The sequence below is a fragment of the Limanda limanda genome, chromosome 6 (genome assembly GCF_963576545.1).
Source record: "Limanda limanda chromosome 6, fLimLim1.1, whole genome shotgun sequence".
NCBI lineage: Eukaryota > Metazoa > Chordata > Actinopteri > Pleuronectiformes > Pleuronectidae > Limanda > Limanda limanda.
Genome location: NC_083641.1, coordinates 28,120,159 through 28,145,522, shown reverse-complemented (window position 1 = coordinate 28,145,522; position 25,364 = coordinate 28,120,159). Strand labels below are relative to the sequence as shown.

At 43.9% G+C, this 25,364-nt stretch overlaps 2 protein-coding genes and 1 non-coding gene across 3 annotated transcripts in view; 2 read left to right on the top strand and 1 right to left on the bottom strand.

Moving 5' to 3' along the window:
- Positions 1–10,594, top strand: part of hif1al (hypoxia inducible factor 1 subunit alpha, like) — a 14,462-nt gene extending 3,868 nt beyond the window's left edge. The window contains exons 2-15 of the mRNA XM_061072743.1: positions 2,750–2,967; positions 3,486–3,670; positions 4,006–4,090; positions 4,399–4,511; positions 4,713–4,897; positions 5,037–5,143; positions 5,411–5,558; positions 7,003–7,277; positions 7,533–7,687; positions 7,768–7,863; positions 8,258–8,400; positions 8,490–8,601; positions 8,679–8,796; positions 9,244–10,594. Coding sequence (XP_060928726.1) covers positions 2,750–2,967; positions 3,486–3,670; positions 4,006–4,090; positions 4,399–4,511; positions 4,713–4,897; positions 5,037–5,143; positions 5,411–5,558; positions 7,003–7,277; positions 7,533–7,687; positions 7,768–7,863; positions 8,258–8,400; positions 8,490–8,601; positions 8,679–8,796; positions 9,244–9,299 — 1,996 coding nt within the window. The 3' untranslated portion in view covers positions 9,300–10,594. The remainder of the gene's footprint in view (positions 1–2,749; positions 2,968–3,485; positions 3,671–4,005; positions 4,091–4,398; positions 4,512–4,712; positions 4,898–5,036; positions 5,144–5,410; positions 5,559–7,002; positions 7,278–7,532; positions 7,688–7,767; positions 7,864–8,257; positions 8,401–8,489; positions 8,602–8,678; positions 8,797–9,243) is intronic.
- trnak-uuu (transfer RNA lysine (anticodon UUU)) lies at positions 6,020–6,092 on the top strand. The gene has a single exon. It is a non-coding gene; the product is annotated as a tRNA-Lys (tRNA).
- Positions 10,595–11,974: 1,380 nt separating the features above from the next.
- zgc:152863 (uncharacterized protein LOC562658 homolog) lies at positions 11,975–20,899 on the bottom strand. The gene is made up of 5 exons (XM_061072859.1): positions 20,616–20,899; positions 16,446–16,558; positions 15,032–15,232; positions 13,585–13,729; positions 11,975–13,506 (listed from the first exon to the last, which is right to left on the bottom strand). The coding sequence occupies exons 2-5, from the start codon at positions 16,543–16,545 to the stop codon at positions 13,185–13,187; spliced, it is 768 nt and encodes a 255-aa protein (XP_060928842.1). The 5' UTR covers positions 16,546–16,558; positions 20,616–20,899; the 3' UTR covers positions 11,975–13,184.
- Between the last annotated feature and the right edge of the window lie 4,465 nt (positions 20,900–25,364).

Sequence of the window (25,364 nt, the reverse complement as noted above, 5' to 3'; positions counted from 1 at the left end):
CGTTCATTAATTACATACATTGTAGTTCAGTCGTGTGTGTGTGCTTGTGTGTGCTTGTGTGTGATTGTGTGTGTGTGTGTGTGTGTGTGAGGGTCTGTGTTTGTGCTTGTGTGTGTGTGTGTGTGTGTGAGGGTCTGTGTGTCCGAGTGTGGAACACTTTGTGCTTCTGAACTGTGTCTCTCTCCTGAGAGTCGTTTGTTTTTCCTGATCAGCTCAGTGACCATGTTTCAGTTTCTCTGTTTATTTCACTCTTCAGTGTTTGTGACATTTTGCTGCTCGTGAATATCATAAACTATCAAATCAGTTCAGAACGTGCTGGTTCATCACTTCTCTTCATACATATTTTTTCACATCTGATCATGATCCTCTCATCGGCTCATTCAGATATTATCCAGAGAAACTCTAGAGCCTCTCCACCTGGAGCGTGTCCAGAGAGTATGCAGAGTTCAGTGTCTGAAGCAGTATTATTAGTTTGTACGATTACACAAAACTACTGAACTTTGTGGATGGGTGGACCTCCCGAAAACACACACATGCACGTACTTCTCGTCAGTACTGCACGTACACACACACACACAATCCCAGATGTCTCATCTCGCGGTTGACAAGCGTAAAAGGCTTTTTGTGGGCGTGACCCGAGGAAGAACCAGCTACATTTTGGTGCAGATCCGAAATCTTCTGGCTTTTTTACTTTGTGTTGAGAAAATCTGAACATTTGGGTTCAATAAGTGAGTCTGAGGAGGATTGATGTCAAACGTCGGTCGTCCTGATGATTCTGTTCATGACTGAAACACATTAGATTGAATGTGGTGATGTTCAGTGGTTTGTGTTCGGCCTCGTGCCGCCTGCAGAAGTCAAAACTGAAAGTTAATTTTGAACCGACTCTAATCTTACTTACTGTTTAATCATTTATTGTTAGTTTGATTTCGGCCTGTTTGAACTCTGCCCCAATGACTCTCCTCTTTATTTGCTGCTCTGTTGTGTTGACGCAGCAAAAGTTTCTGTAGTTTGAAGCAACAGATGAAGTTTGTTTCGTAATCTCTCTCTTAGTGAAAACCTGTGTGTGAAGGAGGATGAAATAAAATCCTGTTATTGTCACGTCAGCACATGTTTTACTGATCGAGGCCAAAGCAGCACAGGGCGGACGGAGGGAGGGAAGAAGAGAGAGGGAAGAGAGGAGCGAGGGGGGGGAGAAGAGGGAGGGAGGGAAGAGAGGAGGGAGGGAAGAAGAGAGAGGGGGGGGGCTGGACAGTTTCCCAGTGGCTGAAATAACTAACATTCTGTTCTTTTTCGGTTTTGGACATTTTTTGCGATTTCTGCTTTTCCCACTGGGACTGAATAAAGAAAGAATCCAGGAATACTCATGGAGCTGAACTCCGGTTCTCATCACCCGCAGAGATGGAGGTCGTCACATCTCTCCCCCCCCCCCCTTTAGAAAGAGGAGGCGACACAAGAGCTGCGGTGGTTTTACTGAGAGGAGACACAGAAATGTCGGGGGGGAAGAAAAACAAGTTCCCAGGAAAAAAGATCTGAGGACGAAGAAGCAGAATTTAAATAAACTACCTGAACATCCAGTAAAGAAATCAATTAGAAACATTTGAGAAAAGAAGAACTAAGATCTTAACGATAAAGTATCTGAAGACGAGTTTATTATAGATAATATATATATATAATATATATATTGATGACAAGTTGCTGTTGGACTCAAGCAGCTGCTCCTACTGACGGGTGTAAATCCTGAAGATGCTCATCTGAGTTGATCCCAGATTTCCTCACAGTTTAAGTTTCAGAACATCAGAAGTTTCCCTTTTGATGCAGTTTGATTTTAATACTTTAATTTGCTTTGATTCAACGTGTCGACTTGAAAAGACACTTTTTAAAGCTGCGTTAAAGCTGAATGAAACAACACAAACACTGAAGGTATATTTACAGTTTTAGGATTCAGGGTTTTTCTTCCATTTCTTTACAGTGGATTCATAATTTAGTCGTTGGGAACCTTGTTGTCTTCAGTGGTGGGAGGAGAAACGTGTGATGATGGAGTGAGAGAGGAGGTTTGTTTTTTAGGAAACTTGGTTAAAGAGCTCAGACAGAAAAATGTTAACGAGACGGACGGAGGAGTGAGATCTCTTCTCTCTCAACTCCTCACTGACATTTAATGAGTTTTCTGTTTTTGCTCAGTTGTTTTTCTTCCTCAGTTTGAAGTTTGTTTATTTTCTAAACGTCTTTTCTTCTCCTCTGATCTGCTCTCACCCCATTGTCCCAAACTCCATTTCCTTCTCCTCATTCTTTTGGTTCTGTTTTCACCAAACCTGGTGGGAATATAACTTGGGAGTTGATCAAAAGATAATAAGCGTTTGGAGCCGATCAGTCAAAGGTCAAATAAAGAAAATATGACTCAAAAAACACATTTTCAAAGATGAATAAATAAGACAAAGCTCAGAGAAATACTTTATCATCATACTGTAGGAATGATGTCATGATGACGTCATATAGTGTCGTAATAACAACACAAGATATATATATATATGATATCTTAAAGATGTCATTATGAAACAGTCGAATTGCCTGATGCAGAGAAAGTTTGATGTCTTATTGTCAACTTCTTTGTTTTACGTTTTTATGAATCTTCTATTTCAGCTGCTCAACACTTTGGTCAACGTTTGTGTTTTATAAAGTTTTCAACAGAGCGTGTTTGTGATGTTCTTCATCCTTCCCTTGTTTCATGTGTATTCCTCCTGTCCTCCTGCAGGGGCAGCACGGAGCAGAGGAAGCTGCGTTCTCGTGATGCAGCTCGATGTCGCCGTGGTCAGGAGACGGAGGTGTTCTATGAGCTCGCCCACTCGCTGCCCCTCCCCCGCAGGGTGACCACCCACCTGGACAAGGCTGCCATCATGAGGGTCGCCCTCAGCTTCCTGCGCCTGCACCACCTCCTGCAACCCGGGGAGAGGAGCAGCATCACAGGAGCAGGTCGGACACTGTGAAACAATGAAATCATCAATTATAAAAGGACGATTAGTTTGGATTTGAACCAGTGGTTTTGCTTACAGATGTATTTAAATATTTAATATCCAATAAATGGAATGCATTATGAAGAGAGAGAGGTTCACTCTGTAAGCAGACCCTGACTCCATCTCACGGCTCTCACTCAACGATAGGGCTCTGGATTCAATCAGTGTTAATTTTGGGTGGGATTTTAATTCTAGTTTTAACAACTGTTTTTAAAATGTGTCATTTCTGTTGGCATTAATTATGCATTCCTTTTTTGTCTGATTTTTTAAATTGGTTAAAAACCCAAAGAGATATTTATATGATATAACTGGGTAACAAGAAAATGATTTATTTGTCTCAAGCTTGAATTGTTTATACTTTGGGTGAATTGATGACATGGTCTGTGAGACCAGTATCACAGCCAGGCAGCCATTAGAACTAACTCTGATGTACAGGTGATTAGAGACAAACTGAAATAGATCAAACTGTTCATTCAGGTGAGAATCCAAAAGAGGAGTCTGAAGAGGAAGAGAGCGACGACAGGGAGGAAGAGGAGGAAGAGGAGGATCCAATGGACGCTTTCTATCCTCAGACGCTGGCTGGTTTCATCATGGTGATGACGGAGGAAGGAGACATGATCTACCTGACGGAAAACGTCAGCAAACACATCGGCATCACACAGGTAGAGTGTGAACGCATCCTGCAGGACACAGAACATGAGAACCAGACTAGAACCACAGGAGTTCTGGTTCTGGTCTGGTTCCTGCTTCCTTCTGTTGTGTCTCTTTTGTGAGAGCTGGTATTTTCCCTTTGAGCCTCATGGACAGAACACAGACGTCCTTTAAATCTGTAATTGAGGAACATTAGAATGAAAAGTTTAAAAAAGAAAGACAGAAAAGGAAGATGAATCACATATATCTATGGAACCAGTTGACAGGTGAATCATGTCTCAGGGGAAAGAGGCGTGAGGCATCAGGTCTGTGTGTGAGTGACAGGTGCTGTTGTTGTGGTCCACAGCTGGAGCTGCTGGGTCAGAGTGTTTATGACTTGGTTCATCCGTGTGACCAGGAGGAGCTCAGAGATCTGCTGGGTCCAGGTCCAGGTCAGTCTCACTCTGTCATCACAGGAACAATCTGAGAGAATCCTCTGGAGAGTCTCTCAAACACTGAATCACTCATTTCATCTCTGTTTGGTCACAAGAGAAGATCAGAGGCAATATTTTTAAACTCATGCTCTAAGTTACCAATATACACTAAATTATTATTATTGTATTATTATAAGGGATTTAAATACAGAGAATTTATTTGATCAGCAATCAACAAACTCCTCTGCAACTTCTGAGCAAAATTGTTGTGAATGATAAATTAAGAATAAATATTAAATGTGTGAACTTTATCGTGTTGTTTTCAGGTTCGAGTAAGAAAGAACAGAAACATCACAACGAGAGAAACTTCTTCCTGCGAATGAAAAGCACACTGACCAGCAGGGGGCGCACAGTCAACATCAAGTCCGCCACATGGAAGGTTCTGTGTTATTATATTTACACAATGTTGTTGTACATTTGTTGGCGTTAGAACAAGTTTGCTCTCGGTAACTTAGAGGATTTTTAAAAACTGTTATTTTTTATTTGAAATATTTAGAATTAGTTTATAAGAGTTGGAACAAAACTCTATTTCCCGTACTCCTCCATCTTGAACTGACCTCTCCTCTCTCTCTTCCTGCAGGTTCTTCACTGCACAGGTCACATGGGTCCACATGGCGGCGGCTCCACGTCGCCCCCTGCAGGCAGAGTGATGACCCTGCTGTGTGAGCCCATCCCTCACCCGTCCAGCGTGGAGTTCCCTCTGGACACGTGCACCTTCCTCACCCGCCACAGCATGGACCTGCGCTTCACTCACTGCGAGGGCAGGTACCATGACCACGAGCCCTGACCTCCGACCTCTGACCTCTGACCTCTGGATGAGAGGGAAGAGAAGTACAACATGTTGTTAGAGAGAAGACCAGAAACTCATTTCAGTTTTCTTGTTTCTGCCTGTTTTTGTTTCCAGGGTTACAGAGTTGACGGGATACAAACCTGAAGATCTGATTGGCCGCTCGGCCTACGAGTTCCATCACGCGCTCGACTCCGATCACGTGACCAAAAGCCTGCACACATGTGAGTGTGTGTGCAGAAAAATACACAAAGTAAAGCGATTATGAACAAAGCCATGAAAATAACTGACGTTTTTCAGGATCCGCTGTAAGAACATCTGCATATTTTTAGCTTTTCTGAGGTTAATGTGTTTTAAATATTTTGATTGAATGATTTCACTTTTTTCGCCTGCAGAGTGAAAGTATTTTCATTATGATTTTAATTTAAAACATCAGAGTTTGAGCTGCACTTTTCCATCATCTTGAATGTTTGTCCATGTTGTGCGTCCAGTGTTGCTCAAAGGTCAGGTCAGCACCAGGCACTACCGCTTCCTGGCAAACCGCGGCGGCTTCGTCTGGGCCGAGACTCAAGCGACTGTTCTCTACAGCGGCAAGACGTCGCAGCCAGAGGCCGTCGTCTGCCTCAACTTCATCCTCAGGTACTTCAGAGAAGGTTGAGTTGCATAATTCAGACTGTGACTGGAGCAGAACTGGAAGAAGTGAGGAAAGATGTGAAGAGAACACTACGTCCTTTAGTTATTATCAACCAACACATGGAGGAAGTGCAGCCAAGCTTCAGATGAGATGTCTGTTCCAAAACAAACAGCATCTGCAGAGAAAATACTTTTTCAGTTTATACAGAGGAAACATTTCATCATAATTCTAACTTTATCTGTATATCACTTATCTTCAGATCAGGTGACATGTAGTAAAGTAAATATAATGGACTCACTTCAAATAAGGAAGTAAAACCCCAGTAGGAGGATTATCAGAAACCATGACAGTGAGCAAACATTGTGACACTGATGATGAAGCCTCAACATGTCACATTATAATTTGTGTTGTGTCTTTTTTTGTTGTTTCTTTTTTTTTAAATGCAGATGAAATCTCAGCTCTCAGAGCCTGAATAGCTCAGTCGGTAGAGCATCAGACTTTTAATCTGAGGGTCCAGGGTTCAAGTCCCTGTTCAGGCGATAGAAGTTTTAAAACACATGTAATGTATGGATTGGGACACTACTGTTACACCACTATGAAGACAAGTCAACTTATACATGATATCTTTACGTTAACTGGCTAAACTTAACCCAAATAAGTGTGAACGTGTGTTTCCTGACATGAACCAGACTGACTGGCAGCTAAGATTCAAGATTTTTTATTGTCAAACGCACAGAGATAACATGAAGCAGTCACTGTCAAGGAAATACTTGGGTCACAGGCTCTCTGTAAGCAATGCTCAGTAATTTCAACCCAAAAAAATAAAATAAAAATAGAAAGAGCATAAAATAGAATAAAATAGAATAACAATAAAATCGAATATCAAAAATTTAAAATAGAAAATAAAATATATATATCTTAATACCTTCTCTGCACAGACGCTTTCACAATAACAACAAAGCAACGACCAACATGCCCTGTTTGAATTATTTCATTTGAAGTTTTGATGTTTAACAAGTGAATATTTGAGGAAACATTTCATCATAATTATAACTTTATCTGTATATCACTTATCTTCAGATCAGTAAAACATCTATTAAAAGCTCAAATCATAAAGGTTGAGACCTTAAGAATGAAAGAGAAACTAACAGTTCACACAACGAGCAGCACTTTGGTGACTGGGAGACAAAAAAGTCCTGTAGGAGGGTGAGGGAGAGAGAGAGAGAGAGAGATAGAGAGAGAGAGAGAGAGAGAGAGAGAGAGAGGGAAAGAGAGAGAGACGGAGCGAGAGAGAGAGAGAGAGAGAGAGAGAGAGAGAGAGAGTCTTTATTACACATTTCTTAAATTGCAAAACTTCCTTCTCTGTGCATCACATGATTCCCCTCTTCTTCCCTTTTTCTCTTCTTCTCTTCTTCCCCTCTTCTCTTCTTCCCCTCATCTCTTCTTCAGTTCCGTGGAGCAGCCACACGTGGTCTTCTCCTCGGAGCAGACCCGTTCTGGTCTCCAGCCCGAAGCGGACCCCGACTCACCGCGGCTCACACCAGAGGAATGTGGGACCCCCGACGTCTGTGGCACTGACGTTCAAAATCTAACCAACTGCCGTCAGACTGAGGTCACAGGTTCGATTCCCAGCAGCAACACGGAGCTGCTCTTCAAACCACAGGAGGAGCCTGAGGAGCCTGAGGAGCCGGTGGAGACGGACGCCGTCGCACCACTGACAGGAGGTGAGAACACACAACTGGCTTCATGTTAGTTATTAGTTTAGCTCTATTGTATCGTACAAAATATGTCACAAGAAGTTAAAGTTAGACTCTTGTTCAGTTGGTGTTTCACTTTGTTTTGCTTCAAGACAAATGATGACTTTCAAGGTGCTGAGGTTTAACATGTTCACCATCGAGTTCTGCATCTTAACATCCTGACATGAAGCAGAGGTTGTAAATTCTAAGTTCTAAGCTCTTTGTGTTTCCTGTCTCCTTCAGGTTTTGTGGAGCTGTCGTTCGTTAGTCCTCTCAGGCCGCACCTGCTGCCCGACCACCCTCAGGATCTGTGCACCCCCGAGCTGCGACAGCTCCTCACTCCCATCTTCAGCCCCATCACACCACCCTCGTCTTCATCACCAGCCTCCTCACCTGATGTGGGAAATACTCATCTTGTTAAAACTCTAAAGCTGAAAGTCTTTTATCCTTACGCTCTCTCTCTACTTGTCCCTCTCAGTGTCTCGGTGAGGACGAGGTGATGGACGCCAGCGAGGTGCACAGGTTCTTTGCCATTTGGCCAGAAAATGGTCAAAAGAAAGAAAAGACAGTGGAGGTAAGAAAAAACAACCAGAAGAATCAGCTCTTAATTTAAAATTTTATTTTTCAGAAAAGGATCTAAACACAGATTTATGAATTTTGTGAAAACATTCTGAACTACCAAAGGTTACATTTTGGACAAAGTTATGAGAGAATTAATTTAATCTCATCTTTTTTATGTAGAAAACCAAGAGCATTAAAAACCTGCCCAGAGGATCTTCAAATCTAGTAGCTGGAAAATAACAAACAATAGAAATAATATAATAATAAGAGTAAAGAAAAGTGTCATTCTCCTGAAAGACAGACAGGGAAACATGAACCCATTTAAAACTTGCCGAAAGTTCCCCACCTCAATATTAATACCATTATTCTAAGTTATTTTGACCGAGGGTAAATGTGTGTTCTCTCAGAACATGGAGGGGATGGATCTGGACATGTTGGCTCCGTACATCTCCATGGACGATGACTTCCAGCTGAGCGTCTCCGGGGGTTTGTCTGAGGAAGTGGACGAACCTTCAGCTGTGTCTCCAGCTGTCTCACTCAGAAGGAAACGGTGCGTCAGACTCGTCTCAGGAACATTAAACCTCGGATATAAGAAATCAACGGATATTTGACGATCTCGGACGTTTCTCTTCTCTTTAGGGCTCATCACCGAGGGGCGGAGCTTCCGTCTCAGCTGAGGATTCAGGACAAGAGACAGAAACAAACTGCTCCGTCAACAGAAGAGGAACTTTTCCTCAGTCACGGATTACTGGTGAGATCATCTCTATTCTCCACGTTCTCCACCTCCAGGTTTGAGGTTTCTGACTCTTTTCTGATCTCCATGTTCAGGACTGTCTGGAGGAACCCGACCAATCAGATCTGAGCTCAGACCCAGGAGGGCGGAGTCAGCTCCTCACAGACAGAGACCCCGTCTTAGGAGGCGTTCAGGGGCTCTGTGAAGCTGCAGGTAGACACACACACACACGCACGCACACACACACACACACACACACACACACACACACACACACACACACACACACACACACACACACACAACTAACTAGCCTGTTGTCATCGTTAACACAGAAATCGTGACTCAATTGAACAGATGTTATTAACCTCTGGATCACATCTCATCTCAATGACCTCATTTCCACCAGAAGCCAACATGTGATCTGCATTTTAATAAACCTTCTCATCACAATATGTTCCAGATTCACAACTCATTTTAATGTCCCATGGTATTGATCCAATTCTGAAGTTACTCTGCATCTCCACCTGGTTTCATCCCCCAGGTCACATGTTAAAATCAGAAGTAACTGGGCGATTAAAGTCACATGACCCCAACTCTTTAAGTTTGTGATATTTTAGTCAAACCTAACATTTGTTTGTCTTTGTTTCTTCCCTCCAGCTCTGATGAGAGACATATTCGAACCTCGGCCTCCTGACCTGTCGCTCTTGACCTGATGGCGCTCCCTGGGAGTTTGGCGCTCGACTCGTGCGCTCAAAGAGAGAACGTGGACCCGGGATCCACAGCGGCCCACAGAGCGCACATACACAAACACAACACGCCACAAACATGTACGCATCAGAACATCGACTCACGTACGCTGCATCCCTCTGCCGGAGGGTTGACCCGACGCCATCGCTCGCAGCTCAAACAGGAAACGCCACTTATGTGTTTCCTCATTGTTCTCTGACTGTGGAGCGAGAGCCAATCACACGCTGGAGATCAGGTGTGTGAGTCCACCTTTTGAATCTGAGCGTTTTCCATCTACTTTAATGTTTATCAATGATTTCATGTGAGAAATCATCAAGGGTCAATCTCTCTTATGGACAGCAGGTGGTGCTAAAGCCTTTCATTCAGAGGATGAGAAGAGAATCTGGGAACGTGTTTTTCTATGCAGCTAAATTTAGTGTAACTTTAAAGATTTGATGTCAGAAATCATCATTTGGATACGTACAGTCTGTGCAGCAACTCCCATGATGCTCGGCTTTGTCAACTTATCTTTCGTTCAAACATTCTCTCACTGACGTTTTCTCTGAAACAATCACAACAAACAAACAAGCGAGTTTCAGTGGCACGGTTTATCTCAGTGGCTTATTTTTATGTATTTTTATAAACTCATGCTTAATCTTCTTTTCTTCAATGATGTGTTTACTGTAAAGAGTTTTCAGCTGGGGGTTTTATCACTGTGTTTTGAGAAATGAGTCGATCGCCTGTAGGTCAGTCGGGTGTGCGTTTGTCCTCTGATGGTGTCGGGGGGGTTATCTCATATCAAACACTCCTGTTGGTTAACATGAGGCGAGCGTGACCTCTGTGGTAAACCCACGTGACCTTGTGGCATCAAACATGCAACATGTCGCTCTCTGCAGATTTGATTCTGCCTTTCTCATATTATTACATTTACATTTATAACCTGGTTAACTGTCAGTGAGACAAACAGTAGAGTTCATATTCTTATTAAACTCTAGTCTTCATGTTTTTATCATCTATACGTTTGAATTTTACAACTTTTAACAAACTGTTCCTCGAGTTATAACAGCTGAACGTAGTGTTTTTGTTTCTACACTGACATTCGGAGGATTGTTGTTTTGGCCACAAACTCTCTCTCTGTGAGCCTCGTGTCCTCCAGTGAAACACAAACAGGATCTGCTCAACGTCCCTGTTGATTTCTAATGAGGAAGAGAAAACCTGTTTTATTTGTATCTGTTCATCCTGTTCGTGTTCTGGACTTCTGAATAAAGCTGTTGAAGCAGAAGCCGTTGTGTGATCTGTGTGTGGAGATAAAACATTCACCTCAGGTTAAACACCGACTCCTGAGAAGATGAATCTTCTCAGGAACATCCATCTTAACATCAGGTCACATGACCTGCGAGAAAAAGACAAACAGAGTCAATCGCATGAGTCAATGCAACTCAAAAAGGAATCAAACAAATCCAAACCACTCAAATACTGTAGTTTTCACAGGAGGAACTTGAGTATTTGAGTATTTTTTACTGCGACTTTATATTTCTTCTCTACATTTCAGAGGCAGATACGCAAAGTTTTACTCTACAGATATTTATCTGAAACGTGCTAATACTTCACATCACAATTGTACAGAGAATAAAAGGTTTTGTATTAAATCGTAGGATCACAGAGATCAGACGTTCACCTGGTCTCAGCTGCAGAAACATGGAAGGCTTCGATCACATGACCGCTGCTGAAACAAGGCTCGAGGCCATTTCACTGCAAATGAACACTTTTATTTACTAACACGAGAAATAATTCTTATTCTCTGGTAAAGAATCTTAGTTCTTCCACCATTTGTCTTAATGGTTGAATTTATCCTTCAGGTGTATTTGAGCTGTTAGAAGATTCAATGTGAAGATAAGAAAATATTTGGCAAACTTTAATCATGCAATTAAACCAGGTGATTTTTATGTATTTATATTTTTCAGGGGAAAAGTTTGTATTCAATAATAATATTTTAATATTAAGTTTCGTGGGATGAAATAAAGATATTTCCAGAACCTTCTTAAGTAGAAAAACATCAGAAAGTGGAAATGACCAGAGAACCGTTTTAGTACTTTTGTCTTGACTTCTGTTTTTTCTTTGTCAATGACTCGTCCTGATTCATCCATTCATCAGACTGTAACCTCCGCTGAGTGTTTACTGTAAACTCCGCTGGCTCTTCTCCTTTTTATTTCCTCAAAACAACTTGTCCAAGCCAAACTTCTCCTTTTGGTCCAGCTCCAGTGAAAGAGAGGAAGACGCCCAGAGAGGAAGACGAGCTTCCTCCTCCTCAGAGAAGAGGAAGAAAGAATCTGATTTTCAACCCTCAAATCAATCATTTTATTTCATGATTGATTGAATCACACTCACTGCTGCTCAGGAAGTGATGAAGTAACCAAGCAAAGGTCAAACAACTTGATTTTTAATATCTTTATGAATTAATACACAGTGGTGGAAAGTAAAAGTATAAAAGTCTTTTTGAGGAACCTGTTGATTAATAAGATTTTAAATATCTTAAAATCAGTTTGAAATCTGCAAATTTTATGTAAAAATAATTTGTTGCTCTATTAACACAATGTAAATGTACAGTGTGTGTGTGTGTGTGTGTGTGTGTGTGTGTGTATCTATAAACAATGCAACAAACCAGGATTTCTGTCCACATTTATTCATCATGTCATTCTGTGCACATTGTACAAATAATCATGTTGTAAATATTACAATCCATATAATAGTTAAGATTCTTTGTTTATCACAGAATTAAACTTTAAATACATTCAGGGTCTAAGAAGGCGTCAGTCGCTCTGCAGGAGTCACAGAGAACCAGGGAACCAGGAAACCAGAGAACCAGGGAACCAGAGAACCACGGAACCAGGGAACCAGGGAACCAGGGAACCATGGAACCAGAAAACCAGAGAACCACAGAACCAGGGAACAAGGGAACCAGAGAACCAGGGAACCAGGGAACCAGAGAACCACAGAACCAGGGAACCAGGGAACCATGGAACCAGGAAACCAGAGAACCACAGAACCAGGGAACAAGGGAACCAGGGAACCAGAGAACCAGGGAACCAGGGAACCATGGAACCATGGAACCAGGAAACCAGAGAACCACAGAACCAGGAAACTAGGGAACCAGGGAACCAGAGAACCAGAGAACCACAGAACCAGTGAACCAGGGAGTCTGATCACTGACAAATCGGTTCCACGTTGGTTTGGTCACAATCTGGGCTGTTTGTTTTTTTATATTAAATCTCATGTGGATAATTCATTTGATTAGAACACTGTTGTGTTAAAGTCAAGTACCTAAGAAATCTACTTTACATAAACATTTGATGTTGATTTAGAAATCCACATCCCATCAGCTGTAGCTTCACCACAGCATCTATCACAGAGAGTCGGAGCTGGAGTCAGATCGCTGCTGAGAACCGTCTCCGCTCCAGAGGGAGAAGAGTCGGTTCCCATGGAAACATGTTCCTGTACCACATGACTTCATGAGGGAAACCTGGATCGGACCCGTCACTGAGGGGAAGGATGGACAACGTCTCCAGAACAACACTGAAAACACACACACACACACACACACACACACACACACACACACACACACACACACACGTTCTGTACAATCAACACTATACAGTCCTCTTCAGTCAGGTGTCTGTGACGACCAATCAGAGCTTGTGCGCTTGGTGTGAAGTAGCGTGGGATGCTGGTGAGCTGCAGCCAATCAGGAGTCAGCTCTCAGTCTGCAGAGGAAACGCTGCAGCAGGTAACTGTCAATCAAAATCATCATCTCACAGCCGACAGTCCACGTGGGAGGAGTTCAGTCACATGTGAGGCCAACAGCCTGTCAATCAAGCGTCCTTGTCATCTGACAGAGGGACATGCAGCTGCAGACCCCCCCCCTCACTCGTCCTGACGGCGGGACGTAGTGATTGGATCTCCTCGTAAGGGGGAGGGGGGTTGTCCGGGCTTTGGGAGGAGAGCAGGGGGCGGAGACTGGCGTCCGACTGGGGGCGGCCCGGAGCCTCCTGGGCCAACAGGAGCTGGGTGGGTCCAGGGGCGGAGCAGGGGGGGAGGCGCTGACCCCAGCTGCCATACATGGCCTCCTCATAGGAGGGGAGGGAGACAGGAAGTCCGTCCACCATCAGGTCCAGCTGGTCCGAGGAACGCCGGCTGAAGGAAGAGAGAGAATTATTCCATCTGCTGAGGAGGTTGTGTTGTCACCTGTTTGTACGTTGATCAGCTTCTCACCTGGGCGCCTGACACGGGTAGAGGCGGGACTTCACCACCATGCAGGCCGTGGTGGTGAGCAGGAAGATGGACACGCCCACCGCCGTCGTGGCCATGTTGGGCATGGAGTTGCTGGATCTGTCGTCAGGGTTCATGTGAGGACTCCCTGAGGAGGAGAAGCAGAAACACAACCACAGACAGATGAGAATTACACAACTCTGCAGGAGGAGCTGACCCACACAAGCCGGAGTCGTCTGAGGACACACGTGCTGCTGCGTGCGTTTATTATGTCTTCACAGCACGAGGCTAAAACACAACTTAATTACTGACGACTCAATCAACAGAAACTTAATCAACAAAACCACAATTCCTTATATATCCAAATATAAAGTGGGTTTATTGGGAGTTTTAGAAGAAACAAGTCTGTTTGAACATTGAACCTTTGATTGATCAGAAATTCAAAGTTTATAAATTTCAAATGTTTTTAGAAGATCAAATAAATTTATTTTAGGTTAGAATATTTCAAAGGAGTGAGGGAGGAGCTTCCTGGTCTCAGCCTCACAGCGGAAACCCAGAGATTCTGTGTTGATGATCAGATATTAGATCTCTGAGGTTGTTCAGCTCTGTGGTTCCTCCGTGATCATGATACCACAGCAGCAGGTTCCATGAGGCTCTGGTGGCGTCGACTCAGAGGAAACGTTTAATGGTTATTACAGCAGCTCTGCCCACTTCCTCTCCCCCGACTTCCTGTCGCAGCACGTTTCAGTGAATGGTAACAGAGGAAGTGGGAACTGGTTTTCTGTGAAGTTGGTCAGGAGCTAAACTCAGCCTGCTGCTGCTTCAGTAAGTATATTATTTGCTCACAGGATATTTACATAACTTAACTATTATCCTAACACTCTTTGAACACTGTCATGTGAGAACAAGTTTCGGTGACCTCACTGGGAATCGAACTCTGGAACAATAACATGGCCGAGTGCTTCCTGAACCAAACAGGGAGGAGCTGTCACAACATGATGAACCTGCCGTCGACCTGTTGGATCAACACTGTGATGAGTCACAGGCGAGAACCAGCGGATCCTAAACAGAGCTCATCCCGGAGGAACGCTGTGCTGCTGCTGGGAAACGTCCAGAGACGAATCCTCCACGAAGATCCGCTGACTCACAGAGGAAGGAATGTTGAGGTCACATGACGTGTGTCGTCAGGGGGATTTCATCCAAACTCCAGAGGGAGCAGGCAGATGAAGCAAGGGAGGGAATCGAACTACCGGCCTGAATGTTTGTGTTCAGGACAGAAATCATTTACAATGAACCTACAGCTCAGTTGTGGAAGCTCCTCTGATTAGCTTTTTTAAGTTTTTCTTTTCCTGATGTGATGTAATGTAACTTGTATCTGTGCGTCAGCTGTTCACAGACACTTTGAACGTTTGATTCCACATCTATAAACAGGACAGGAGTTGTCCCTCACCCTTGATGGGGATGCAGGCCGGGACCGGAGGCAGCCACCTCCCCTGGCGACACCTGGAGACGCGGGTGTTGGCGATGTGGAAGCCGGGCTCACAGAAGAAGTGGATGGAGCTCTTGGGAGGGAAACCTCGGCACGGAGACGGGTCGCAGCGGAAGCCTCCATGTTCAGGCACCAGCGGGTGGCTGCAGTTACTCAGCCTGCCTGCACACAAGGGAGGAGAGCAGCATTACTACTGAGACATTCAAAAATGATCAGTGCTTTCTACCTCACACCACTGATATGAGTTGGTGTTGATATTAAATCCTCTTTCCCCTCAAAACCCTGCACTCGCCCTCAAGCAGCTTGGGTTTCCATCCTGCTTGTGCTCAAACTGTGCACCTGCACTCAGATGTTTTGCTTCAGATTTCCTGCAGCTTCAGCTCTTCTCCTCACGCTGCTTCTGTGCGAGCGTGAACTATCTGCACCAGGCTCTTGAATCAAGAAATTACAGCTCCACATGCATAGTTCTCCTCTGGCTTTAAAGTAGAGGAGACACATTCTGTCGGTGGTTCCCCCCCCCCCCGTCAGCTGCCTCCGATCCTGAGAGACTCAAATCGGTTTGAATTTTAGGAACAGTGACTTCAGCTTCAGACTTTACTGGGTCAGAAAATGCGGAACAAAGAAAGCTGGTGTCCTGAGCAGCGTCGGGCTGTTGATCTCTGTAACGAGACACCAGGTCGACCTGAAGGACAAAGCGTCTGTTCGCTGGGAGACGAGTGGACGAGAGGACAGAAAGGTGATGTTTCCATGTCAACAGATGAGGACATGAGGGTGAGAGGCTGCATCGGGGGGGGGGGGGGGGGGGGGTCAGGGCTCCGTGTATTTCCTGCTGCTTTCATCCACCAGCATCATAACACTGGCTTCTCTTCTAGTGTAACAAACATCCACCTCTGTTACTCACTTCCTCTGCTTATTCACCACAAGTCTGAATCTGCAGAATCATGAGTTCTGCTCCACAAGCTCATCGAGAACAAATATCAACACGAGAGGAGTCGCTCAAGTGGAAAATCACGAGGATTTCTACACATGAAGCTGCAGCGAGATACATCTGATCCAAGCTGAGAGCGGGAGATTTGTCATAGATATTTTTACAAGTTTAGAGACAAGTTTACAAGATTAGAGAGAAATAATTTGAACAGTTCTGTTATTCCTGCAGTTAGAAACAGATCCACAGGAACCAGATCTGCAGAACACTTCAGATCAAAATAATGTAAACTCAAGAGAGAAAGAGGAAGAACCCGAAGGTTTCAGACCTGCCTCTGGGATTCAGAACCAGTCATGATAACAGTTTGAAAAAAGTTTGATAAATAATAAAGACTTAATGAAGAAACAAACCCAGACAGAGGGGTTCTGGGGGGAGGAGGGGGGTTCAAACCTGCAGCGAGGAGCGGTGACGAGGCCAAGAGGAGGAGGAGGAGTCCACAGACCACACCCACACGTCCACACAGACACGGACGCAGAACTGACGCCGACATCAAAGCAGACTTCCTGAAGACACAGAGAAGTACAAGGTCAGAGAGAAGGACCCAGACACAGACACACAGACACACACAGACACACACAGACACACACACACACACACACACACACACAGACACACACACACACAGTGAGGACACTGTCAGTGAGGTGGTGTAGATGACATCAAAGTGTGTTGTCAGCTGTTGTTGTTTGTTTTAATCCTCAGAGGAAACTGACAACAGCATCACAAAGGCAATTTGAAATCTGGACATTTATAGCAGCTCAACAAATTACAGATAAACACAAAATAATAAAACTATTTAGAATCAAGATGAAAGTGGAATTAGTCCTGGTGAACTCACACAAACACAGACGTAGAAACACATTAATGAAATCTGAACCCTTGAAAGAACAGGACGATGAATCTAAAAACCAACGTTGAAATGAGTCAAACAAATGTTCAAATAAACAAAGGCTGCAAAACATAAACATAAAATCTATGAATATACAAATATAAACAGTAATTTGTACAAAGGTGACAGTGCGTCTCTCACATGTAAACGGGACGTGCAGCTTCTGCTGTTGTGTTATCAACATGAGAAACACATTGACCAACACTCACAACAGACAACGCTGCGGCTGAGCAGCAACAAAAACTTCATAATGTTGAAACAGAAACTCTTCACCACAAAGAGCCACAGGCTTTCTTCTTCCACATCCCGACTCACAGACACACACTTCCTGTGATAAAGAGGCTGAAGTGACAACAGAGACAGACCTGCACCGCAGAGTTTCAGAGTTTCAGAGTTTTTAGTCTTTCATTGTTCTAGTGTTTCCAGTGTTTCAGAATCTTTAGTGTTTCATTGTTTTTAGTGTTTCCAGTGTGTGAAGATGTCTGTGTGGCTGTGCTCTGCTGACTTCACTGTGTTTTCCTGTCGAGAGAGATGTCAGTCATCTCAGGATCAGGGAGGGAGAACCCCCACCACACGCCCACACGCCCACACACACACACACACACCCACACACTCTCGCTCACTCTCTCTCTCACACTCATTCCATGGCCACAGGCTGTAGATCACTCATCATGTCTGTGATATTTTAACTTCTGTAACGTTTGATAATTTCCTCTTCACGTGACTCGATGATCATCAGAGTCGTCACAACAACACTAAGGCCACATTTTCATTTTGGAGTTCATGAAAACATTTGTGTGACGCATCAACACCGGAACAATCAGAAACAGGACAAACATCATTCTGGAAGGTTTTAAATGTTTCCCTCTGATTTCAGCGTCCACTGAGAACCTGCCTCTTCTCTGATGAGAAGTGATGAAGACTGAAGTGATGAAGACTGAAGTGAATGTGACTTTACATCTGTGACCTTCTCTGCAGCTGAATTCACACTTTGGGGGAAATTATATGTTCTGTAACAGTTTAGAAAAGGTTTTCCCCCGCAACAGAGTTCTTATCATCTTCTCTGCTCTCATCCACCTTCATCACCTTCATCACTTTCATCACCTTCATCACCTTCATCACCTTCATCCAAACATCCCCTATCTGTATCAATCAACCATGGCCCTGTGGTTATGTTGAATGTTTTCTGATGCTCACACTCCTCTGGCTCCTTCTCTGAAACGCCGTCTGGTTCACAGGAAGTGATGTACTTTCTGTTTCCAGCCACATCAGTGATTTGGGAGCTCAGGAAATCAAAGTGAGCGACGATAAGACACAGACGACATTAAAACTATTTCCACCTGCAGGAACTTCCACAGAGAAAAACCACGGAAATCAAAGCCACAGCAGCTGCTGCAGGACCTCAGTGAGACACAGTGACGCTGAACCACACCTGGCGTCTGGTTGATCAGTAGCTGCACAGGAGACTGAACTTTGCTCTTTGTGCAACAAACAAGTACAAACACTTTGTTCTCTCATTTGTTAATAACTGACTCCAGGTTTAAACAACTGCAGAAAACATGAATCCACCTTTTACACGTAGGATTATGAAATATAAACCAGAGGATACGTTTTTATCGGCTCAATAAAACTTAACATTTACCAGTTTAATAATTTCATATTCTCTTATTCTGTAAGAATCCCCGGCTCCAGCATTAGCAAGTATGTGAATCTATGTGTCGATCTGATGAAGCTTCTTTATGAGTCTCACCCAGTTCACCGAGGTGAAGGTAAAAAGATCAAATTCAATCTTATATTTTATGAGCTGAACAGCGTGAATGGACAGAAAGGAAACAGGATTATCATCTGATTAAACACATGTGTTAAGTTTCAGACTTTCCCTCTGCTTCATATCTGTGATCAATGTTGACATAATTTTTATGCAACCGAATGTATTTTATACTTTAGCAGTATGTGAACACACTTGGGGAAGAGGAAGTGAATCATCATATTGTGTCGCACCGGCTACGCCTTCAAAACCCACGGAGTTGAATTTGATACAAGTGGATTTAATGAAACTGAAGGACACAGTCGCTGCTCAGTGACACACACGTTCAGTGAGCACGACTCACAATGCAGCGCACACAGGGGAAACGCTGAGGCTGCGTTTCACAGGTCCCAGGGATGGGGGGGGGGGCCACGACCTCACTTCACCCAACTCCTGTTAGAATGTGGGTCAACAGATTCCCGTAAAACGCTCCACGTTCAAAAGGAAGTTCTGGTTAAAGTTTAAGCTCCTGAAGTCATAAAGTCTCATAAACAGTCTCTGAATGAACAGTTTGTTCAGCCTGTGAGGATCAGCAGCAGGAAGTCAATGATAACCTGAGTTTATCACTGTTGTTATTATTATAAAACAAAATGATTATAGTTGCATTTTATGCAGAAATGAGGCTCAGATATTCTGATGAGCGCCGCCCTCTGGGAGCCGGAGTCTGTGATTGGAGGATGGAGCTGCTGCATCTGGTTCTCACCGATCAGCTGATCTCAGCCGCCAATCATCACACAACTAAAACAACCAAACTCATACAAAACATGAACAAGAAGAACGACCTCATGGACCAGGTCAGTGTGAGATCATCTGCTCAGAGATGAATCACGTACTGAGGTGAACTGAGATGTGTCACACTGGAGACGTGTCTCTGGGTCAAGTGAAGCCACCTGAGGTCACATCCGGAAAGTGTTGCACACACACTAGCACACACTAACGCACACACGTACACACCACACACATGCACACACGTACACACACACACAAGGAAACAAAACCTACAACTGATGAAACTCAGATCACTGCAGATTTAAATGAGGCTGTAATTATTTCCAGTGTCAATTAATATGAAAAATATTTTTGATCAGTTCTTTTGTTTATGAAATGAGAAGGAAAACCAGTAACGTCCAAAGAAATCTGATTCATGACGACAGAAAAGAGAAGAAGCAGCAATGGATAGAATAATAATTGCAATTTCATTGTCATCAAAATAGAACAAACGCCCAACATATATATTAATAAACTGCACCTGACCTCAGATTTGTCAAATGTTTTGTTGTATAAAAACCACAACGAGCACTAAGGACTTTAAACTTCAATTAATAATAACAATGTAACATGTTAATAATTATCAATATCATTTAATGTGAAAATAATCTGATATAATTTTTGACCAGATCGTCCAAAATGGTGGATTCTCTGTAGATTGAAGGACTAATTGTTTCAGCTCTGGTTCAGTTGAAAAGAAAAGCTGCAGTTTGTCTGTAAACCTGGTGAGGAAGCTCTGGAACCAGTGAACATCAGTTCAACATCTGGAATGGACTCCTGGTCCCAGAGACCTGCTCCTCAGGGAGTGAAGACCACTGGTCCCCACAGGCTCTGACCTGTGTCTGTAGAAACATCTTGTTCCTGAAACATGATCTTTGCTCCTCAGCAGCAGAAGCGTCTCTAATATCCTGATGACATGAGATCTACGGGTTTTTATATCTGATCCAAGTTAGTGATGCTGTGTATGAAGTCACAGCATCATTACATACAGAGGAGTTCTCTCTGGAGGTTTGTCTGTCTCCGCGGGGACAGTGACGGTGACCAGCGGGACATCAGTGCTCGAGTCCCGGAGGATTCAGCGGTAAACACGACTCACCTGACACCGGGAACCAGGCGCTGGCGGCGGCTGCTGCTCCGGAGACGAGTCGATGCGGAACACTCCGGGAAGACGAGTCTGATTCTGTTCCCTGGTTCTGAGGATGTTCCTGGATCTGATGTTCTCTGGTTCTGAGGATCTCTGGTTCTGTGGTTCTGATCTTCTCTGGTTCTGATCTTCTCTGGCTCTGTGTCCTCTGGTTGGTTCTGCAGCTCTCTTGTTCTCTGACAGTGATCAGCTGTTCTCTGCTGCTCAGCAACAAGTGGAACCTTTCCTCTGAAGCTCCTGACTCATCGATCAGCTGTGTCAGAGAGAGACACCCTGCACTCTGATTGGCCGCTGAGGACCAACAAGCTCCGCCCACCTCCGTCATCACACACACACATAAACACACGCATAAAAACACACACACACACACACAACCGTTTAAACTCAATACATTAAAATGAACATATTAATAGATACCTATTAAAACATATTAACATAAATAAAAGCCTCACATTTAAAAACCCAGTGAACGGTGGATTCCAGGAGGAAGTGGAGATGCTGGTTTCTTCTTTAACACGATTCCTGTTTTCTATATTTGTCTCTAAAAGGTTTTTACTTTAAACTGCAGAACAGGAGAAGCAGCCGAGTCCCGGCTTCATGTTTTACTTTCTGTTCTTGCAGCACAGAAACCCAGTGTGACCACAGCCCTGCGCCCTGTGGTCACTGAGCTGCTGCTGGGAGCTGTGGCCTGCAGGCTGTCACCAGTAAGAGCTGCAGAGCTGCAGAGCTGTGGCCTTCAGGCTGTCACCAGTAAGAGCTGAAGAGCTGCAGAGCTGTGGCCTTCAGGCTGTCACCAGTAAGAGCTGCAGAGCTGGAGAGGTGGAGAGGTGGAGAGGTGAAGAGCTGCAGAGCTGAAGAGCTGCAGAGCTGAAGAGCTGAAGAGCTGCAGGCTGAAGAGCTGAAGAGCTGAAGAGCTGAAGAGCTGCAGGCTGAAGAGCTGAAGAGCTGAAGAGCTGAAGAGCTGCAGAGCTGAAGAGCTGCAGGCTGAAGAGCTGCAGAGCTGCAGAGCTGCAGAGCTGAAGAGCTGAAGAGCTGCAGAGCTGCAGAGCTGCAGAGCTGCAGAGCTGCAGAGCTGAAGAGCTGCAGAGCTGAAGAGCTGCAGGCTGAAGAGCTGCAGAGCTGCAGGCTGCTCAGCTCGCTTCTTGACAGAAGTGCTAAAAATACCACTGAGCTGAGTGGTGCTGCTGCTGTGATGCAGCACCACTCAGCACAGAGGAGGAGGAGGAGGATCTTCAGGATGTCCACTGGTCCTGTGCTGGTGTCAGCTCATCAAGCAGCATGTGGGACCTCCTGCTGAGTGACGACAGCCGGATGCAAAACAACACAAAGGACAGAATGTGATGTCAACAATCAGGAGACAGAGACACACAAACTGTAGGAGGGAACCCTGAGGGATCAGGAGAGAGGTGCATCATGGGAGTTCATCCAGCAGCACGATTACTGTCATTACTATTATTAAATTGCGGTTCTGTCATGGCTGCTGCTATCTTTAATTACATCTATGATTATCAACATTAATATTATTATCATAGCTTCAATGCGAGTCACATGTTTGTGGTGAGTAATGCCCCCCCCCCCCAACCTCCATGCTGTGTTGAGGTTATAAATGTATAAATGAAATGTAAGTGACTCATAACTGACTCATAGCTGAGACCACGTCTTATTTTTGCAAACATTCGAAACATTATTTTTATACAGATTAGAAACGATGTGTCTGAAATAACAGAGCAAATAAAATATTATCGTTATAACAACCAGTGGGACAGATGTGTGACTTCAGGTTACACATCTGTCGTTGTGGCTCCTCCCTGTAAACCAACAGCCGTAGAATCCAGGTCGACAAAGTGAAGAAACATCTCAAAAACTCGAGTAACAAAAAACACGCCAAGCGGGAAAGACTTTTACAAAAATTGTATTTGCAAAAAAAGTAAAATTTGCAACGTGAAATCTATGTTTTTACAATACCAGTGAAATTTACAAAAACAAGATGGTGCAGGTACATTTGTCTGAGTCTGATGTTTGACAACACGATGTCAAAACTACAACAGATCGACATCAGACTTTAAACAAGTGGTCTCGTCTTTCTGAGGAGGAAGAATTCATTAGTTCATGTCACATATTTCATAGAGTGAGCCGGTTGCTCAGTAGTGGTTCTTGTATCTGGCGACACCAGAAAGGTTCATGTTCACTGTGGAAACCAGAGGTTCGGTCCTGCAGGAGCTTTTCCAAGAACCAAGACTTCTCATCTACGAAGAACGAATCCAGAAACGTCCGTGAGCAGAAAGCTAAACCCTGAACAGAGGCAGCTCATCTGCTTGTTGGCCATTAGTGAAGAAACCAACAGAAACCAGCTGGACGCTCTGTTGTGTGAAGCAGAGGAGACTCACAAAAAAACCTCGTCAGGAGTCTTGCTTCTTGAAAAATCCCTTTCCACAGGACGTCATGAAACACATCGAGGTGAGAAGCGACACTTTGAGGCACTCAGTAACCACATAGGAAAAACTAAAAAAAACCTCAATCTTCATTGGTAAGCAAATTGAAAACCGTGCGGAATGTCAATGAAAACGCAGCCGATGCAGTCACCAGCCGCCCCCCCCCCCACACACACACACACAGACGACTCTAAAGTCTCCTGAAGACGTCACAGAGACGGGAGAGGAAAGCGCTGTGGACGTCTCCTGTCTCCATCACTAACAGTCGTAGTGTCAGAATCACAATAATCCACCAAGTAGTGATTGTAAGTGTTAAGGCATGAAGTCATAATGATGCACACATGTCCACACACACACACATATACACAAAAAAAAACCTTCACAGAAGCAGGTACACATACACGAAGCAGTAGAATCTGGTCCATTAAAGTGTTGTTACAGTCAAACTAATGAGCATCATCAGTCGGTCGAAGATTTTCACATCGACAATCACATCTGATCGAATGTGAGATGAGACCAAACAGGAACAACATCGACGTCTGTTACACCAGAAAAGGTTTTTTACACCTGAACTAACAAAGAGAAACAAGCTACCTAAAAACAATGAGCATTAAGGCCACAGGTAGGAAAACAAATGATACCAAACCTAATCCATATTTTGAGAAAATGAAAAAAACCATTTAGATTCAAGCCAGGGAAAATATAAACTTTTGCTTCGCGGTATTGACTTTCAGGAAATGTTTTCCAATTTATCAACCGCAAGCCTGACAGCAATATTTAGCTTTTTGTATTTTTGTTAATTCATTTATAATAAAACCCTTTTCTCTCAAAATAAGACTTGAAGGTCAAAATTATGATTTGCCAAATTTGGATCGATATTCAAATTTAAGTTTCTGATTTGGAGGAAAATCTCTCAAACTAGAAAACAAGAAAATTTAAATTCTTATCTTTGAATATCACAGCCTGAACTACATTACCTCACTGACACCTGATTGTCCCTCACCATCATTTCGCTCGGTTCATCCTGGCTACGAACACGGAAACGTAACACAACACATCTGAACGTGACCATGTTCGTTCCTGTGAGCTGCCGAGGAGACAACGCACAACACAACCCCCCCGAAGCACATTCAGTCTGCAGGCGCTTGAAAGAAACTTGTTCTGTAACAGCTCCAGACTGAGGTAAATTCATAACGCACATTTCTAGGAAGAATTAGTTAATGATTTATAAAAGGACAGCAGAAGTCAACAGTGTGAACATATGACCAGAGCCTGAAGTTACAGACGGCGCCTGGAAGGAAGTTATGAACCCACAGAGTGATTGTTCACAATCAGCAGAGAGCTGCAGCTCAGGGAGTCTACAGCTGCAGAGTAGTATGTGAAGCAGTATTTACAGTACTGCATAAGAGTGGTTGACAGTGTTATGTGCTACGACGCCTGATAAGCGTCTATTTGCTTAGTTGCAGTTTTAAAAGACATTTAAAATATTGAGAGAAGTTGGTTTTCACGCCTTGTCCAGTGGAAACTGTTTTTAAAAAGGTTACCAGTCTGACGTGTGGTCTGAGAAGAAGCGTCTCTGTGGAGCAACTCAACTGGAAGACGTAAAAAGACTGGAACCAGCAGGAGAATGCATCTGTCTTCACAGATAGTGGCCGGATCTTTAGTTCCCTCCTGTGTAGAACCTGTGTGTTGCTACAGGCGACAGTGTGTAACTACAGGTGTCTGCTGATAAAGACGCCTCTCAGGACACTAGTGGTGGACAATAACCAGAGTTTAGGACAAACTGAACCTTAAGGACTTCTCTGTGGTTCCGTCCAGGGGGCTGACGACTTTGGGGGGTGATTGAGGAGCAACAATCAATGACAGATTAAATGAATCGAAACCAAACACGTTCCCCCAGATCTCTGAAGCTTTTTTGTTTGCTACATGAAGAGTTTAGTGAATAAAAGGAGATTCGCTGGATGACCAAAGAGCTCCAGTCTGCTCCTGTTCCAATCGGACATGAGCTGGATTTATGGTCTGGCAGACGCCTTAACTCGGTAATCAAACATCGATTCAACTGTACAAGCGATGTGGTAGAACACGATGAGAGCTGCTTCACATCAGCAGCCGTTTTACTCAAAACAGCAGCTGCTGTGTGTTTGTTGAAGGAGAGTGATTGCACCACAGAATGAAAACAGCTTTGTGTTTGTCCTAGAGCAGCTTGTGCTTTTTTTTCTACCTCAGAAGACTCTGTGAAGGAGTTACTTAAAAATCCACTGAAACTACT

Bases quoted from the DNA above. Each gene is read 5' to 3' on its own strand.
- zgc:152863 (XM_061072859.1), bottom strand. From the start codon at position 16,545: ATGTCGGCGTCAGTTCTGCGTCCGTGTCTGTGTGGACGTGTGGGTGTG. The intron at 15,233-16,445 runs GTTTGAACCCCC...CCTTGTGTGCAG, and splicing joins GTCACCGCTCCTCGCTGCAG to GCAGGCTGAGTAACTGCAGC. The intron at 13,507-13,584 runs GTGAGAAGCTGA...CTCTTCCTTCAG, and splicing joins TACCCGTGTCAGGCGCCCAG to CCGGCGTTCCTCGGACCAGC.